The 16,042-nt window shown below is 40.3% G+C and overlaps 2 protein-coding genes across 10 annotated transcripts in view; one reads left to right on the top strand and one right to left on the bottom strand.

Moving 5' to 3' along the window:
* SIDT1 (SID1 transmembrane family member 1) overlaps positions 1 to 10,685 on the top strand; it is a 190,007-nt gene extending 179,322 nt beyond the window's left edge. For 4 of the 7 annotated variants that reach the window (XM_072613980.1, XM_072613976.1, XM_072613974.1 and 1 more), the window contains 2 exons: positions 8,475 to 8,588; positions 9,129 to 10,685. In XM_072613980.1, coding sequence (XP_072470081.1) covers positions 8,475 to 8,588; positions 9,129 to 9,215 — 201 coding nt within the window. In that variant the 3' untranslated portion in view covers positions 9,216 to 10,685. The remainder of the gene's footprint in view (positions 1 to 8,474; positions 8,589 to 9,128) is intronic. The other 3 variants (XR_011968019.1, XM_072613978.1, XM_072613977.1) reach the window with 1 other exon arrangement.
* Positions 5,229 to 10,759, bottom strand: LOC140506629 (uncharacterized). 3 transcript variants are annotated; one of them, XM_072613983.1, is made up of 2 exons: positions 10,673 to 10,759; positions 5,229 to 6,486 (listed from the first exon to the last, which is right to left on the bottom strand). In XM_072613983.1, the coding sequence occupies exon 2, from the start codon at positions 6,302 to 6,304 to the stop codon at positions 5,300 to 5,302; it is 1,005 nt and encodes a 334-aa protein (XP_072470084.1). In that variant the 5' UTR covers positions 6,305 to 6,486; positions 10,673 to 10,759; the 3' UTR covers positions 5,229 to 5,299. The 3 variants fall into 3 exon arrangements, with proteins under 3 accessions (XP_072470084.1, XP_072470083.1, XP_072470082.1); XM_072613982.1 differs by lacking the exon at positions 10,673 to 10,759 and adding an exon at positions 10,505 to 10,591; XM_072613981.1 differs by lacking the exon at positions 10,673 to 10,759 and adding an exon at positions 10,392 to 10,479.
* Between the last annotated feature and the right edge of the window lie 5,283 nt (positions 10,760 to 16,042).

Below are 16,042 nucleotides of genomic sequence, written 5' to 3'. Positions count from 1 at the left end.
GCTATAGGTCAATATCACTAATGAACATGGACTCAAAATATTTAAACAAAGTCCTACCAAACAGACTACAGAGATTTACCTAAGAAAGATTCATTATGACCAAGTGGAATTTATACCAGAGATTCAAGGATCACTCAATATTAGGAAAACAATCAATCTAATTAATCATATTAAAAGTCAAAACATCAAAAACCATGGGATGCAGAAAAAAAGAACCTTTAACAAAGTACAACACTCTCATGCTAAAAACCCCACAAAGTAGAGGTATAGAGGGATCTTTTCTAATATCTTAAAAAGCATCTATCTAAAAGTAAAAGCAACCATCATTTGCAATGGGGATGTGCAAGAAGCCTTTCCAGTAAATACCAGAGTGAATCAAGAATGCCCACAATCCCCATTTTTATTTGATATATTTCTGGAAATGCTACCAACAGCAATAAAACAAGAGAAAAAAATTAAAGGAATAAAGATAGGTAAAGAGAAGATAAAAATATCTGTTTGCTGATGATATGATGGCTTACTCAGAAAATCCAAGGGAATCAGCAAAAATACTAATTGAGAAAATATTCACAAAGTTGCAGGTTACAAAATAAATCCTCAAAAATCAACGGCATTTTGGGGTGAAGCCAAGATGGTAGAGTTACAACACAGACTTTCTAGAGCACTCCTGCTCAGCCCAGACAAATACCTGTACAAAATGACTCTAAACAAATTCTGAAGCTGCAGAACCCACAGAATGATGGAGTGGAGCAAATCTCCAGTCCAAGACAGACTGGAAGGTTGTGAGGAAGTGTCTCTCATGCCATGCTGGGAACAAGCACAGTCCAGTATGGTCCACAAGTGCACAGAGGGGACATGAGCAGGCCTTGGGGAGACTGAATCTCTCACACATGTGGTGATTTCCAGACTTCATAACCCCAAAACACTGAGGATAAATAGGAAGGTCAGTGGAAAAAACCTGTGGGGCCAACGCAGGAGAGTGGAGTGGTCCAACCCCAGGCCCAGGGTGTCAGAGGGAAGAGGGGGCAGAGGAACCCACAGCAGCCATAGCAGCAGCAGGGGCAGCTGCAGTCACTGTTTCTGGAGCTCTATGCCCATTGATTGTGTGGGGATTGAGCAGCTGATAGTACAACCCCTTACCCCCCTGGAAACAGAGAACTACTTTGACAAAGAGCTCAAAAGTCAAGTAAATGCCTGAGGAAATGAGCAAAAACTGGAAAAAGAATCAGACCATAGAATCTTACTTTGGTGACAAGGAAGACCAAAGCAGGCAAACAGAAGACAACAAAGTCAAAGCCTCCAAGAAAAATATGAATTGGTCTCAGACCCTGGAAGAGCTCAAAAAGGATTTTGAAAATCAAGTAAGAGAAGTAGAGCAAAAATTGGGAAGAGAAAAGAGAGTGATGCAAGAAAAGCATGAAAAATGAGTCAACTACTTGTTAAAGGAGACCCAAAAAAATGCTGAAGAAAATAACACTTTAAAAAATAGACTAGTCCAAATGACAAAAGAGATCCAAAATGCCAATGAGGAGAAGAATGCCCTAAAAAGCAGAACTGGCCAGATGGAAAAGGAGATCCAAAAGCTCACTGAAGAAAATAATTCCTTAAGGATTAGAATGGAGCAGATGGAAGCTAATGACTTTATGAGAAATCAAGAAATTATAAAACAAAACCAAAGGAATGAAAAAATAGCAGACAATGTGAAATACCTTATTGGAAAAACAACTGACCTGGAAAACAGATCCAGGAAAGACAGTTTAAAAATTATGGGATTACCTGAAAGCCATGATTCAAAAAAGAGCCTAGACATCATCTTTTATGAAATTATCAAGGAAAATTGCCCTGATATTCTAGAACCAGAGGGCAAAATAAAATTTAAAGAATCCACCACTCACCTCCTGAAAGAGATCCAAAAAGAAAAACTCCTAGGAATGTTGTAGCCAAATTCCAGAGTTCCAAGGTCAAGGAGAAAACATTGCAAGCAGCCAGAAAGAAACAATTCAAGTATTGTGGAAATCCAGTCAGGATAACACAAGATCTAGCAGCTTCTACATTAGGGATTTAAGGACTTGGAATATGAAAGGAGCTAGGATTAAAACCAAGAATCATCTACCCAGCAAAACTGAGTATAATAAATACTTCAGGGAAAAAAATGGTCATTCAATGAAATAGAGGACTTTCAATCATTCTTGATGAAAAGACCAGAGCTGAATAGAAAATTTGACTTCCAAACACAAGAATCAACAGAAGCATGAAAAGGTAAACAGGAAAGAGAAATCATAAGGGACTTACCAAAGTTGAATTGTTTACATTCCTACATGGAAAGATAATATTTGCAACTCTTGAAACTTTTCTCAGTATTAGGGTAGTTGGAGGGATTATATACATATAGACAGAGGGCACAGGGTGAGTTGAATAGGAAGGGATGATATCTAAGGAAATAAAATTAAGGGGTGAGAGAGGAATATATTGGGAGGAGAAAGGGAGAAATGGAATGGGGCAAATTATCTCTCATAAAAGAGGCAAAAAAAAAAACTTTCTCAAAGGAGGGGAGAGGGAAGAGGTGAGAGAAAAAGTGAAGTTTACTCTCGTCACATTTGACTTAAGGAGGGAATAACATGCACACTCAATTAGGTATGAAAATCTATTTTACACTACAGGAAAGTAAGGGAGAAGGGGATAAGTGGGGTATGGTGGGAATGATAGAAGGGAGGGTAAATGAGAGGAGAGAGTAATTAGAAGTAAACATTTTTCAGGAGGGACAAGGTCAAAAAAGAGAATAGAATAAATGGAGGGTAGGATAGGATGGAGAGAAATATAGTTAGTCTTTCACAACATAACTTTATGGAAGTCTTTTGCTTAACTACACATGTATAACCTAAATCGAATTGCTTACCTTCTCAATGGGGATGGGTGGGGAGGAAGGAAGGGAGAAAAGTTGGAACTCAAAAGTTTTAAAAACGAATGTTAAAAATTGTTTTTATATGCAACTGGGAAATAAGACATACAGATAATGGGGTACAGAAATTTATCTTGCCCTACAAGAAGATAAAGGAGATGGGGATAAGGGAAGGGAGGGGGTATGATAGAAGGAAGGGTAGATTGGGGGAAGGGGTAGTCAGAATGTATGGTTTGTTGGGGTGGGGGGAGGGAAGAGATGGAAAGAAAACTTGGAACTCAAAATGTTGTGGAAATGAATGTTGAAAACTAAAAATAAATAAAATTTTTAAAAAATCAATAGTATTTCTATAATAACAAAACACAAGAAACAATAATAGAAAAGGAAATCCCATCCCTAATAACTACAGAATGCACAAAATATCTGGGGATAGTCCTATCAAAACACATGAAAGACTTGTTTAGATTCAATTACAACGTGTTCCTTAAAGAAATAAAGAACAATGTAAATAGCTGAGGAAGATACAAGGGTTGGGAGGCTGTGATGATAGCAGTAACCACAGCACTACACTAAGTCTGTCCTTGTGTTTGGAAAAGCAAAGGCTGGATCGAGCTGACTGATACCCGCAACCCAGGGCTCCAGGCTTTTTCCAACCCCTTAATGGACTGAACTATGGCTAACCATTTGGATTACATGAAGATTTTGGCACAGGAGCCATCTCCTCATCTTCTCTTTCAAAAATATAAACTACATCCAATACCTGATAAGTCAGGATCCCAGGACTGGGCTCCAGCCAATAAATTGCTCTAAGCAGGGTAAGTCACTGGCCCATGGCCTGTACATTTAAAACAATATGTTCAGTGACCTCAGCAACTTCACGCAAACCATGTCACAGCTGTTGGAGCTTCCCCAGAATCTGACTTGGATTGATTTGTCCTTCAGTGATAAATCTCCAATATTGATTACATGCTGACCACTATCTTCAACCTTAGTTTCCTTTATTTCCAATACCTGAAGGAAGCAAATAAACTGTCCAAACTTTCTAAGCTTTGGCATTTGACCCTCCATGGGAATCCCACAGAGGAAGAGAAGGGATACAGGCCATATGTGCTTTCCATCGTATCCTGAATCACCACCTTCAATGTCAATAACATCACCAAGCAGGATAGGGTCATGGTTGTTGTTCGGAGAAGAACGCTTGTCATGCATAAAATGGTCCAAATCAAACTAGATAGTCCTGTCCGTGCTAGAATCCCAAAGCTCTCAGGACTCTCTGGGATCCTCTTCTCCAACTCTTATTGTTTAGTTTAGCTTAAATTCCTCCACTTCAAAGTATGGGCAGAATAGACACTAACCAGGCTAGTACCACATTGACCAGCCCCAAGCATGCTCAAGTAGGCAAAACCTGGGCTATGCCCTACCCTGCTATCCTGAGGCCTGAATCTTGCCTGACAGACCCCAAGAAACTCCTCAGAGGGTCTCATCTGGTCCTATGTCCACCCCTCCTCATAATTTATATGTGAAGAAGGAATGTCAAAATCTCACTTGGAACTTTTTGCCCTGTTGAATCCTGCTATTGTACCAGGAGGAGCATCTAGTTGATTTTCAGGCCCCAAAAGTAGGAGCCAGGATGGACAGATGTCATTTATGGAGGGTAGCAAACCAAAACAAAATTACAAGATCAAACGTAAAAAAATTTGCTAGAAGAATATTCAGTGCTCACGGCCAGGCCAGGCCAATATAATAAAAAATGACAATACTACCAAAATCTATATTTTTAATGCTATACCAGTCAAATTACCAAGGAGATACATCATAGAACTTGATAAAATAACAACAAATTATATTTGAAAAATACAAGATCTTGAATAGCAAGGTAAATGATGAAAAGATGTAGGGACAAAGTCCTCAAACTATATTATTATAGCAATAGTCATCAAAACCATCTCTTATTAGTTAAAAAAGATATAGACATAGATCAATGGAACAGACTAGGCAAGGGAGAATCAGAAATAATAGAATTCAATAATCTGGTGTTTGATAAAGTAAAAAGTATAAATTACCTAGGAAAAAACTCCTTATTTGATAAAAAAAAAACTGCTGGGAAAACTAGTCTGGGAGAAATTAGGCTTACACTAACATCTTACGCTATACTCCACAAAACATTCTAAATAGATACACAACCTTAATATTCAAGAATCTACTATTTAAAAAGTAGAAGAAAAACATCACATACCTTTCACAGCTATGGGTAGAAAATGGATTCTTTTTTAAATTATTATTTCACATCATTTTTATTCCCCTCCCACCCACCCCACCCCCATCCCCCACTTCCATTTCCAATTGGCTTTTCTTTCACTAGAAATTGAACATTTGAAAGCTGGATGTGTTTGTTAGAATCTAATCAGAAAGCTCTGATGACAACTGGACCTGGTTCTTCCCCTTAGCATCTTGCATTTTCTTTTTGTCCTTATTTTCCTTCTCAGGTACTTTCTGAAATTCTCTAATTTTCTCATTCAGATTCGACATTTTCATGTCTTGGGTGTTAACTCCTAAACTCTCACTTCTCTTTTTCTGAGTAAACATTTCTTCTCTTCTTGTTAAATCCAACCCAGAATCTGATCTCCTTTTCTTACGTCTCTTTTTCTTCCTCTCCGTTTTCAAAACTGAATGAAGTAATGCTTTGAATTCCTTTTCCTTCTCTGTGGCCTTAGGAAATGGTTCCTGTAGCTCCCACTTGTCAAGTTCCTTTTGTGATTTTAATGACTTAAGCTTCTCGGCGAGATCGTCAAGTTCCCTGTTTTCCTCCCGCTTCACTTGGGTATAGACAATTAGCCAGACGGCTGCTCCACCGCTCACAGCAAACAGGAAAGATAAACAACAAAGTGACAGGACTTCTGCGAGAAGAGGGCGGTTATGTAGCACTTCATTCCAGTTGGTTCCTTTCTTCTGCAGAGAACGATCTTTCACATATTTGTTCGGTTCAGCATTTGCCTCTTCCACATCCACGTCAGTCTTTGTACTGTCTTTCCAGTCGGCTCCTTTCTTGAGCAAAATATGGCCTTGAGAATTGTCCCTGTACTCCTTTACCAAGAATGCCTTTCTGAAAATAGGAACTCCATGCTGATTGAATCCTTTCCTAAGTAAAGGATTTTGAAGTGACTTATCCATATGTTCTTTTTCCATATCAGTCTTCCCATGTACATGGCCTGGATTGATGTTGTTAGAAACAAACTGGTGTTTCATTTCAAATAGCTTTTCATCCATATCTAGGATTCTTGTAATGATCTTCTTAGATGGGTCATAGGAATTTACAGGAGCAGAGTAAACGAATGAGATGTGGAGCAGAGATTCAAGGGAAAGAAACAAAAAAACCACCCAAATATACATTGGAAACCGATTCATTGGTTTGACCTTGGGAGATTTCAGTATTGGAGCTCTGGCCAGCCTGTAAGTGCAGAAGGGCCACAAGTGTACAGGCCTTGCTTGCTCCTGCTTCTTCCTCTGCTAGAAAATGAATTCTTAATCAAATGAGATAGAGGCAATGACAAAACTGAAATATTGCTGCACAGACAAAAGTAATGCACCTAGGATAAAAAAGGAAATGATCAAATAGGTAAAAAAAATCTTTGTATCTAATTTCTCTGATAAGGATTTGGTACCCAAGATATATAAATAATAAATATATATGAGACTAATGGCATTAAAAAACTACAACGTATTAACAACCCCATGAAAGAATACTTCAAGTAATAATAAGAGAAATGCAAGGTATAATAACTTTGAGGTTTCACCTTACACCCTTCAAATTGGCAAAAATGAAAAAAAAACCCAGCAATATCAATGTTGAATGGGTTGTAGGATAATAGGCACACTATTGTTGGCAGAACTGTGAAATGGTATTAACATTTTGAAAAGCAATTTGAAATTATGTAAATAAAGTAACAAAAATGTCTGTGTCCTTTGAACCAGAGACTCCATTATTGACCATATATCCCATGGAAGCCAAAAAAGTCTCCATATATTCCAGCTAGACGGCTAGTGAGGTGGCAAAGTGGATAGAGTGCCAGATCTGAAGTCAGGAAGACTCATATTTCTGAGTTCAAATCTGGCCTCAGACACTTACTGGTTGTGTGCCCCTGGGCAAGTCACTTAACCCTGTTTGCCTCAGTTTCCTCATCTGTAAAATAAGCTAGAGAAGGAAATGGCAAACCACTCCAGTATCTTTGCCAAGGAAACCCCAAAGGGGGTCACAGAAAGCTGGACACAACTGAAACAACTGAACAAGTATATTCCAAAATATTTATAGCAGCACTTTTTGTGATAGCTAAGAATTGGGACTAAGGTAGATGCCCATTAATTGGGGAATAGCTAAACAAATTGTGGTACATGTATGTAATGGAATATTACTGCTCTGTAAGAAGTGTTGAATGTGATGAATAAAGAGAAGCATGAAAAGATTTATAAGAACTGATGCAGAGGTAAAATGAGCAAAACTAAGAATGCAATATACACAGTAACTGCAACAATGTAAATGAAAAGAACAACCACATATCTAAAAACCAAAAGTGTAACAAAGATCAAGCAGGACATGGAGAAATATAAGAGGAAATCCCCGACCCACCCCTTTGGGAGGCAAGAGGTCCACAAGTATACACACTGCACATGTTTTCTGTCTTTTTCAACGTATCAATCAGTTGTACTGATTTTCCCCCTCTCTTAAAAATTCTATTTTTTATGTGGAATGCCTTTCTAGGAGAGGGAGAGGGAGGGATACTTGGGATAACTATGATGATGTAAGAAACAGAAGATATCAATAAAAATGTTGTTAATATGCAAAATACAGGGATCCTTCTCTACAAATTAATCCTCCCCTTTCCTATTTCAGTTTGACGTTGAACTGCTTCTCTCCTGTTAAATAATAAGACAGGCATTGTGCAAAGAGCATTATTCACGTGTTCCTACAACTCACACTTTCATTCTTCTCCTCTATCCTACCCCATTTTAGGTAGCTAACAGGCAGATATTACTCCCCCCTTCCCCATTTTATAGATTGGAAAACTAAAGCTTAGTGAGTGGAGATTATGTTCCTGAACTGCACCATCTCATCACATACATGTGCGCCCACACACGCACCACCTCTGCTGAGTCAGGCTCAAATAGGATCTTACCTCTTACTAGGCCCTTCTTGCCCCATTCCAACTCTAGACAGTAGCCTCTCTTTGTCTAACCATATGAAACTCCACCAACACCTTCTCAGCAACTGATTCTAGGTGCTTTTCAAGATCCCTTGGCAGTATTTTTGCCTCTTCTATACATGTCACTTAGACACGTTATAACTATAGAAACTATGTAAAACAGTTAGCTTGTACTTATCTTGTGCATTTAAATCCTATTTTGTCTCAGTTATTTGTGCACGTGTTGCATCTCCAATCCGCCCCTAGAGAGTGATGGTCATAAGGGCTATCTTCTGTACTTTTCCCTGTGCCTAGGAAATCAGCTCCCATATCAGGAGGCATTTAATAAGTAACCAGGTAAATTTACTGGAATGTTGCCCTGGCTTATCTCCCCCCAGGAAACCCCGGCAGAATCCCGAGAGAAGAATCGTGACTGTATCCTACTGGATTTCTTTGATGACCATGATGTCTGGCACTTCCTTTCTGCGACTGCCTTGTTTTTCTCATTCTTGGTGAGTTTTGCAGCTTTTCCCTTCTTACTATCCTGTTCTCTTTCTCTAGCCTACCCTGCCAACATTTCTGTATCTTTTTTTCTTCTGCCTCTCCCCTTTCTCCCTTTCCCTGGGCTTTATCCCTCTTCCCTTTTGGTTTCCCAACAGCAGCAACATGAAATCTTGCTAAGGATCTTCTCTCTCTCTCTCTCTCTCTCTCTCTCTCTCTCTCTCTCTCTCTCTCTCTCTCTCTCTCTGTCTCTCTCTCTCTGTCTCTCTCTCTCTGTCTCTCTCTCTCTGTCTCTCTCTCTCTGTCTCTCTCTCTGTCTCTGTCTCTCTCTGTCTCTGTCTCTGTCTCTGTCTCTCTGTCTCTCTCTCTCTCTGTCTTTCTCTCTCTCTGTTTCTGTCTCTCTCTCTCTCTGTCTCTGTCTCTCTCTCTCTGTCTTTCTCTCTCTCTGTTTCTGTCTCTCTCTGTCTCTGTCTCTCTCTGTCTCTCTCTCTCTGTCTCTCTCTCTCTCTCTCTCTCTCTCTCCAAATGAACTGAGGCACAACTTTACACAGTTTGACCTGACCACCAAAATTGCCAGTTATATCTCGTTGATGCTACATTTCCATTTCCCTTTTCCATCATGGGACCCTCAGGCATAGGAAAGCTAAATGATTGACTAAGTCACACAACACATGTGGACAAAAGTCTAACTAGGCCTTACAGCTAGAGCATTCGTGTTGCTTTCCACACTGGATTTTTTTTTTCTTTTTACTAAGTATTAGGCTATCCTTCCAGTTGATACCCAATCCTCTCTTAGGTTCACAGAATTTAGAGCAGAAAAGGGACCTTGAAGGTCATTTCTCCCAATCATTTTATTCCCACTGCTTTATTTTATTAAACAGTTGGTAGACTCATCATCACAGACAGGGCCTTTTATTTCCTCTCCCAGCTTCAATGTAGAACTTTTTTTCTTCTGGGATCTTCCTAAATTAGTGTCATCTTTTATCTAAGACCTTCTTGACAGTGATACTGATGACTTCCATGTATATTTGCAATGGTCCCCTATTCTAAGCAGACAGCATCACCACCTTTCCAATGTTGTCTTAGCATTATTATTATTATTGTTAATTATTTATAATTATTATATATAATATGTAATATTATATATAATATATATTATTATGGCTCAAGTGACAACAAGTGACAACATCTCTCCATCGAACTTTTATCCATCACTCAGCACGTTGTATCCCTATGTAAACAGAGCCCAGAATCTAATCTGGGAAGCTTAGGCAACACCAGTTTCTATAGAAAGACTAGACTCAAATGGTTGTCTCACTTTCTCTATGGGTATTTTGTTCATATAAACTGGCAACTTTCAATAACATTCAGTTAGATCACCAAAATGGAAGCAAGGATTGTGAGGAGAGGGCATTGGAGGAAAACCATATCTCTTACATAACAGGATCTGACATATTTTGTTCAGTGCCACCCTGTTTTTAGTCCTTCAGACTGTAAGTTGGAGAAGAGGTAATAAATGTGGCTCTCTGTTCTTTCCCTATTTCTTTCTCTCTCTCTCTCTCTCTCTCTCTCTCTCTCTCTCTCTCTCTCTCTCTCTCTCTCTCTCTCTCTCTCTCTCTCTCTCGTTTCAGGTATTGTTAACTCTAGATGATGACTTGGATGTTGTCCGGAGAGACCAGATCCCTGTCTTCTGAGTGAGGGCTGCGTGTGGTGTGAGAGGAAGTCACTCTTGGTGCCACCCCATAGATCATGCAACAACTGCATCAGAGCAGCCACTGCCAGAGATTCCTTCGTCATCTGACAAGAGGACAAACCTGTCTGCTTCCAAATAGTGAGCATGCGAGAAGAAGAGGGGGAACTGGAATGGTCCTGCCCCATGAAAAGGGACATAATGAATCATGGCCAACTCCAAAGGCCAATGACACACCTTGAGTTCTTCTTTCATTTGCTACTCTGCAAGTGAGATGTGAACAAGAATAGATACCATTTACATGGCATTGTCTTGCAAACCCCCCTCCCAGAATTGCTCAGCAGTGACATACTGATGGTGCCCTCTTTTCCTTAGTCTCAGTACCCAGTAAGAGTAAAAACTGACTTCATGTGAGAGATTTTGGCTTCAGTTACTTGTTTCTGTAAGCTCTTCTGCTCCTGGATAAGCCAAAACTTCGGTTTACATCTTCTGGATTCTGGTGGTGATGGTCACCCCTTCAGTGTGCAGTATATAAACTAGGTGGCACATGTCAAAGTCTCCCTTCAGCCAGGGGTGGTATCAAGAGATCCAGCATGGCACCCTCTTTGGAAGGAAAGCTGTATATTTTTATATAGGCTCCTGAGTCCATTAAGAGGACTCAGAATAGAACTTTTGCTGGTTATGACAGAGCCCTTGTTTCCATGACAGTCAACTGGTTCAGAATACTCATGTTCTTAACTATCCTTCTGTATCGCAAGCACGTGTGTCTGCATCTCACTGCTCTTCTGTTGACTCCATATTTTGGTTTAACCTTCCTGGGAATGCTCTGCTCCTTAATCCTCCTACCAGTTCCTGGTGTGACAAGCATCCCCTCAAAGCATATGCCCGGGTGGGAAAACTCCACCTACCAGCATGATCATATTCAGCAACCCAGCATTCCAGTTGGCAAGATCGTCAGCAACTTTAGGATTAAATATAATCTGCCTCACTCTGAGGGGCGCAATCTGAGAAGATGCTAGACTTTGGTGCAAATGCCCCAAAGTAAAAGTGCTTCCTCTGTTCTTCTACCCAAGTAGCTAAATGGTGCATCTAAAACATCTCGGAGAGAGGGAAGCAGGCAAACAAGCAAGAGCCAGGAGACTTGGCAATGCAATCAAATGATCTCCAACACAAGCAGGAGGCCTAGCCCTTAGTTTGTCCCTCCTTCAATAGGCTCAGACCCTCCTACCTTGAGCTGTTTTTAAATGCCCTTTCCTAGCTGCAGAGAACTCTATGGATTTTAATGATCTCTTTTGGTAATACCTGGTAGTCTTTTTCTTTCCCAAAAAAGATGTGGAAAAGCTGGGAATCTGAGGTCCACTATCTTATTGTGTGGCAGGCTTGCATCTGTGAGGCTGGGAGCCTCCATTTTTACCTTGTTCCCTTCTTTAATGGAGTTTGATGTGAGAGGAAAACTGAATTTTGGGTGAAATTTAAGTCGCCAATATTGTTTTTACCAAGCCCCTCAAAGAGATGAATTTTACATTTTTTTAAATTGCTTTTTAGCATCATCCTTATTCTAAAATATTTGCATAGCATTTAAAAAAATACATTTTGGAAGTTTTACTTGGCAAGCCTTTTCTTGCTTTCAAAACATGTGCACATGCACAAAGATGCTTGCAGTGAAATATTTTGTGAAAAATTTCTGAACAGCCAAAATGGATCTAATAGCATTCTGTTTTTCTTCATTCTTAAAGACTCATTTTTATAGTTACAGCCACATGGAGGCTATTAATTGCATACTCATCTTAAACCATAAAACCAAGTCCAAAGCCTGTTTAACTGCACTCTTTAGACTATAATCCACGAATTTTTTAAAAATTTTTTTGTTCATAAGCCCACTAAGGAAAAATAAGACCAAAAAAAATCCATCCAACCAGCACCACCACAGCCTGATCTGAAGAATCTAAAAGATCCATTTCCAATTCTGTTCCTTCCTCAGAAAATAAGTCAGTAGAAGCAGAGGGTAGGAGGTGGCCAGGAGAAATAGTATGATTATTATAACATTGTATGGTTTATCCTTACTCTGAAGTCTACTTTGTGCTGTGAAGTCCCTAATTATTGTGGATTTTGTTCTATGCAGCAGGATTGTAAGCCCAGATCAACCCTACCATGATAAAAATTAATACTGAGACAGGAGTAATCATTGCCCTAGTTTTATACAGTTGTATACAGAAAGATGTGGAAGTCTAAGTTTCTTGGGAGCACCCTGAGGATAAGGCGTAGCACCCAGTTAACTTAAAGCAATCCTTGGTCTGCAGTGACTAAATTAAAAATTATGCATTTGTGGCTGGGAAGCTGAAGTCTAAAATAATCCCTGGTCTATTTCTTTAAAGGAGGAGGAAAGAATAAGTCCAAAAACGAATTCAGTAGATGGGAAAGCCAAAGGAAACTGAGCTGTCAGCAGGACAAAGATAAGTAACCTGAGCAGTGAAGCTGGGTAGGGTCTTAGCCTCCAACAGGGGCAAAATTGGATCTGCCCCTCAAAATGCCCTGTGTGGGCTCTTGACAAACTGCTGCAGATGAGATCCCATCTGTTTGTTAGGAATTGCTAAGAGATTAGCTCCAGTTTTATTTTAACCATAAGAGACACTCAGTGAAAAGGCTTTGCTCATTTAGGGAAGGGACTTCCCAAAGTTCATGAAAATAAACAGAGAGGTCATTCAGGGCAAGGACTATTCAGTCTACTGTAATGTTATAACACATACTGTGCTCTAACATCTATACCATGCCACAGAAAGACATGGGCTGTCTAGAAAGGATATGCATTAATTAGGCACTTGTTATTCAAATATCTATAGGCAGGGAACTAGTATTATTCTCTTCTGGGAGGGAGATTGAATTTTAGAGTGGTAACATTTCTTCACACAAGATTCACAGGAAGTGGCAGAGAGTCCCATGATTCTCACTCCAATGTCATGCCTATCTCAAGGAAGGTGATGCCTGGCAGCTGGAATAGCTGTCCCCTGGGGCATCCCATTAGTTCCAGCTGCTATGTAGCTTGGACAGGGTCTGTCTGATCCCTAATGACCTGGCCACTATTAGCCCAGGTCAGGAAAGGCTTGACCCTGACCTTCCCAACCCCAGCCTCAGAGAAATGCAGCTTTGGAACTTAGAGTTGTCTAAGCAGGAAAACTGTCTGGGGAGTATCACACCTTATTCTTTCTTTCCCTTGGGATGTCTCAAGGAGAAAGCCCAACCCAAGCAACTCTTCCAACTGTACCATAAAGAATACTTCTTGGTGCTGTCTTCTAAAGGAAGGCCCTCAGTGATGGGATCTTAGAATTAGAACTGAAGAGGACAGGGAAGACCAGCTAGCCCAACCTCTCTCCCTTCTCTCATTTTAGAGTTGAGGAAACTGGGGCCTGTAGAGGTGAAATGATTTGCCCAAGATCACCTCGAGTAAGTGACAGAATCAAGATTGGAACCCAAGTCCACCATCTGCCAAGCCAGCACACATTGCCCCTTGTTTCCTCTGGAATGCCTGGATGTTCAGGCTGTTCTAAGATATGGAGAAAGCCCTCAGGGTAAATGGTGATGAAACAGGCTGCAGTCAGAGGAGGCATAACATTTGGGCTCTGGCCCTAATGCCCCTGTTAAAAGCAGCTACAAGATTGCTAAGAAAAAAATGGCTATTCCACTCTGCCTAGAGCAACAACCTGTTGCTGCAGAATAAATCTCCATCATGATGCTGCCTGGGATGTGGTTTGTTGGTTTAATCCCATTTAGGAAATAGTTTGTTTGCAGCTCAATTTATGGTCCCACCAGGGTAGAGGGTAAGTGCTTGGAAAGCCTCAAGATTTAGTGGATAAGCTGGGGAAAGGTCACAGTTCCAAAGCATCGTTCACCATTAAACCCCTATCCCAGACAGAGCTTTACTCTTCGAAGTTAATCATTTTAACAATTCTGAATTTATTAAATTATACAATGCCTCTCTTGCCCTCTCCCCAGGAGTGAAGCATTGCTGTTCTCATTTGTATATAAAAGAATTAGGACTTAGTCACTCTTTTACCTCTAGCAAATCCTGATTTCAGTATTCCAGTTCCTTAAAAAAAAAAAAAAACACAACTCCTTGATTTCATGCAGGTGGCTATGCTCTTCACCAAGTGTTCAGATACTTTTGTGGCTCAATAGATGGCTTAAATGAGTTGCTCTAACAAAAACAACTCTCTCTAAACAAATAAATGAAATCACATGATGGCTAACCTTCTGGAAATGAGCCTCCCTGAATTTAGTTAAGTCAATCTTCACAGAGATGTTGTCAGGCCATAGGACCAAGGAGGAGTTTTTGCTCCCTGCCCCAACCTTCAAAAACCCATGTTACCTCCACCTCACAACAAAGGCATCATCGCTGTCACCATCATAATCACCATCATAGCTAGAATTTATGTAGAGCTTTAAGGTTTGTGAAGCACTTTAGAGATGTTATCCCAACTGTTCCTCACAAGAACTCTGTGAAGTAGGTGGTTATTATCCCCACTGAAGAGATGAGAAAACTGAGGCTGTTGGGAAGCATTTGAGACAGAATTTGAACTCAAGGCTTCCCGACTCCAAGTCTAGCACTCCATGCCACCCAAGTGCCACATTATTCCAGAGAGGTGGAAATCTGCCCTCTTCTTAAAGATATCTAGATTAGGGACCATGAACTTTCTCTGAAACCCATGGTAGGTTTGAGAAGACTTTGGCAGAACATGAGTTCTTGTAGAATTTACCCTTCCTTCTCTTCTTGCCCTCATTAAAGATGGACAATAGTTAATCTCTGTCCTTTAAGCAGAAAAGCTTTTAAATTTTTCAGCCTCTACCAATGTACACCAAAATTCTAATATCAACAAGATGAGGTTCTAGTGCATACACTCTACTCCAGCACCAGCTTGATTACTAACCTATATGTGTCTCACTACTTAATAAGGGTAGGCAGGAAATTCATTTTACTTTGAGTAGAGTTTCTGCTTCTGGTGGTTCTGCTTCTCGAGCCACAGCCTCTGTGCAAACCCACACACATGATTTCATTCCTTTAGGCCTCAGTTTTCTTATCTGTAAAGGCAAGGAGTAAGACCAAGGTACCTTTCCAGCTTTGTAATTCAGAGAAAAGTATGATTCCATGGCCCAGTATTCTATAGGAGAAGTTAGGAACAATGAGGAACTCTTAGAAATGAAATTCTGAAGAGACCAAGACAAACCATTTGATGAGAAAGGGAAAAAAGGGAATTGTCCAGAGCAGTGGTCTCCAAAGTGGAGTAGTGGCTTGACCCCAAAAGATACATGATCAACCAATGGGAGGAGGTGAAGACAGGTCGCATCCTGCTCTAGCCATCACTGCAATAGCATTGCCATGGGGACCTGTTTCCAACACATAACCCATAATATAACCCATTTACCATCATACTCCAACATTCCTTCAATCTCCCATGTCCTCTCCGTGCTGAGAAAGCTATCTTCTAAGTTGGGGATTGACCTCTTGGGGCAGCTACAGCAGCTGAGCAGGTGCCAGTGAGAAAATTCTGCCCCTAGACCATCTCATGACTGCAGTAGACATGCCACACCTCTCAAAACACTGGGTCTTCTCTTGAGGGCAATAGACAGTATGATAAGGTCCTATTTTGGGTGGAATAGAAATCACAAGATGAACAGATGTAGATGGATTTTTATCTGGGACACAGATATCATTTCCCCCAAAACCCATTCATCTTCCAAATTTCTCTGTTACTCACTAGTCCTTGTTCAAAACCTCAGTGT

Source organism: Notamacropus eugenii, chromosome 5, assembly GCF_028372415.1.
Source record: "Notamacropus eugenii isolate mMacEug1 chromosome 5, mMacEug1.pri_v2, whole genome shotgun sequence".
In the NCBI taxonomy this organism is placed as follows: Eukaryota; Metazoa; Chordata; class Mammalia; order Diprotodontia; family Macropodidae; genus Notamacropus; species Notamacropus eugenii.
This window is presented reverse-complemented; position numbering and strand designations above follow the sequence as displayed.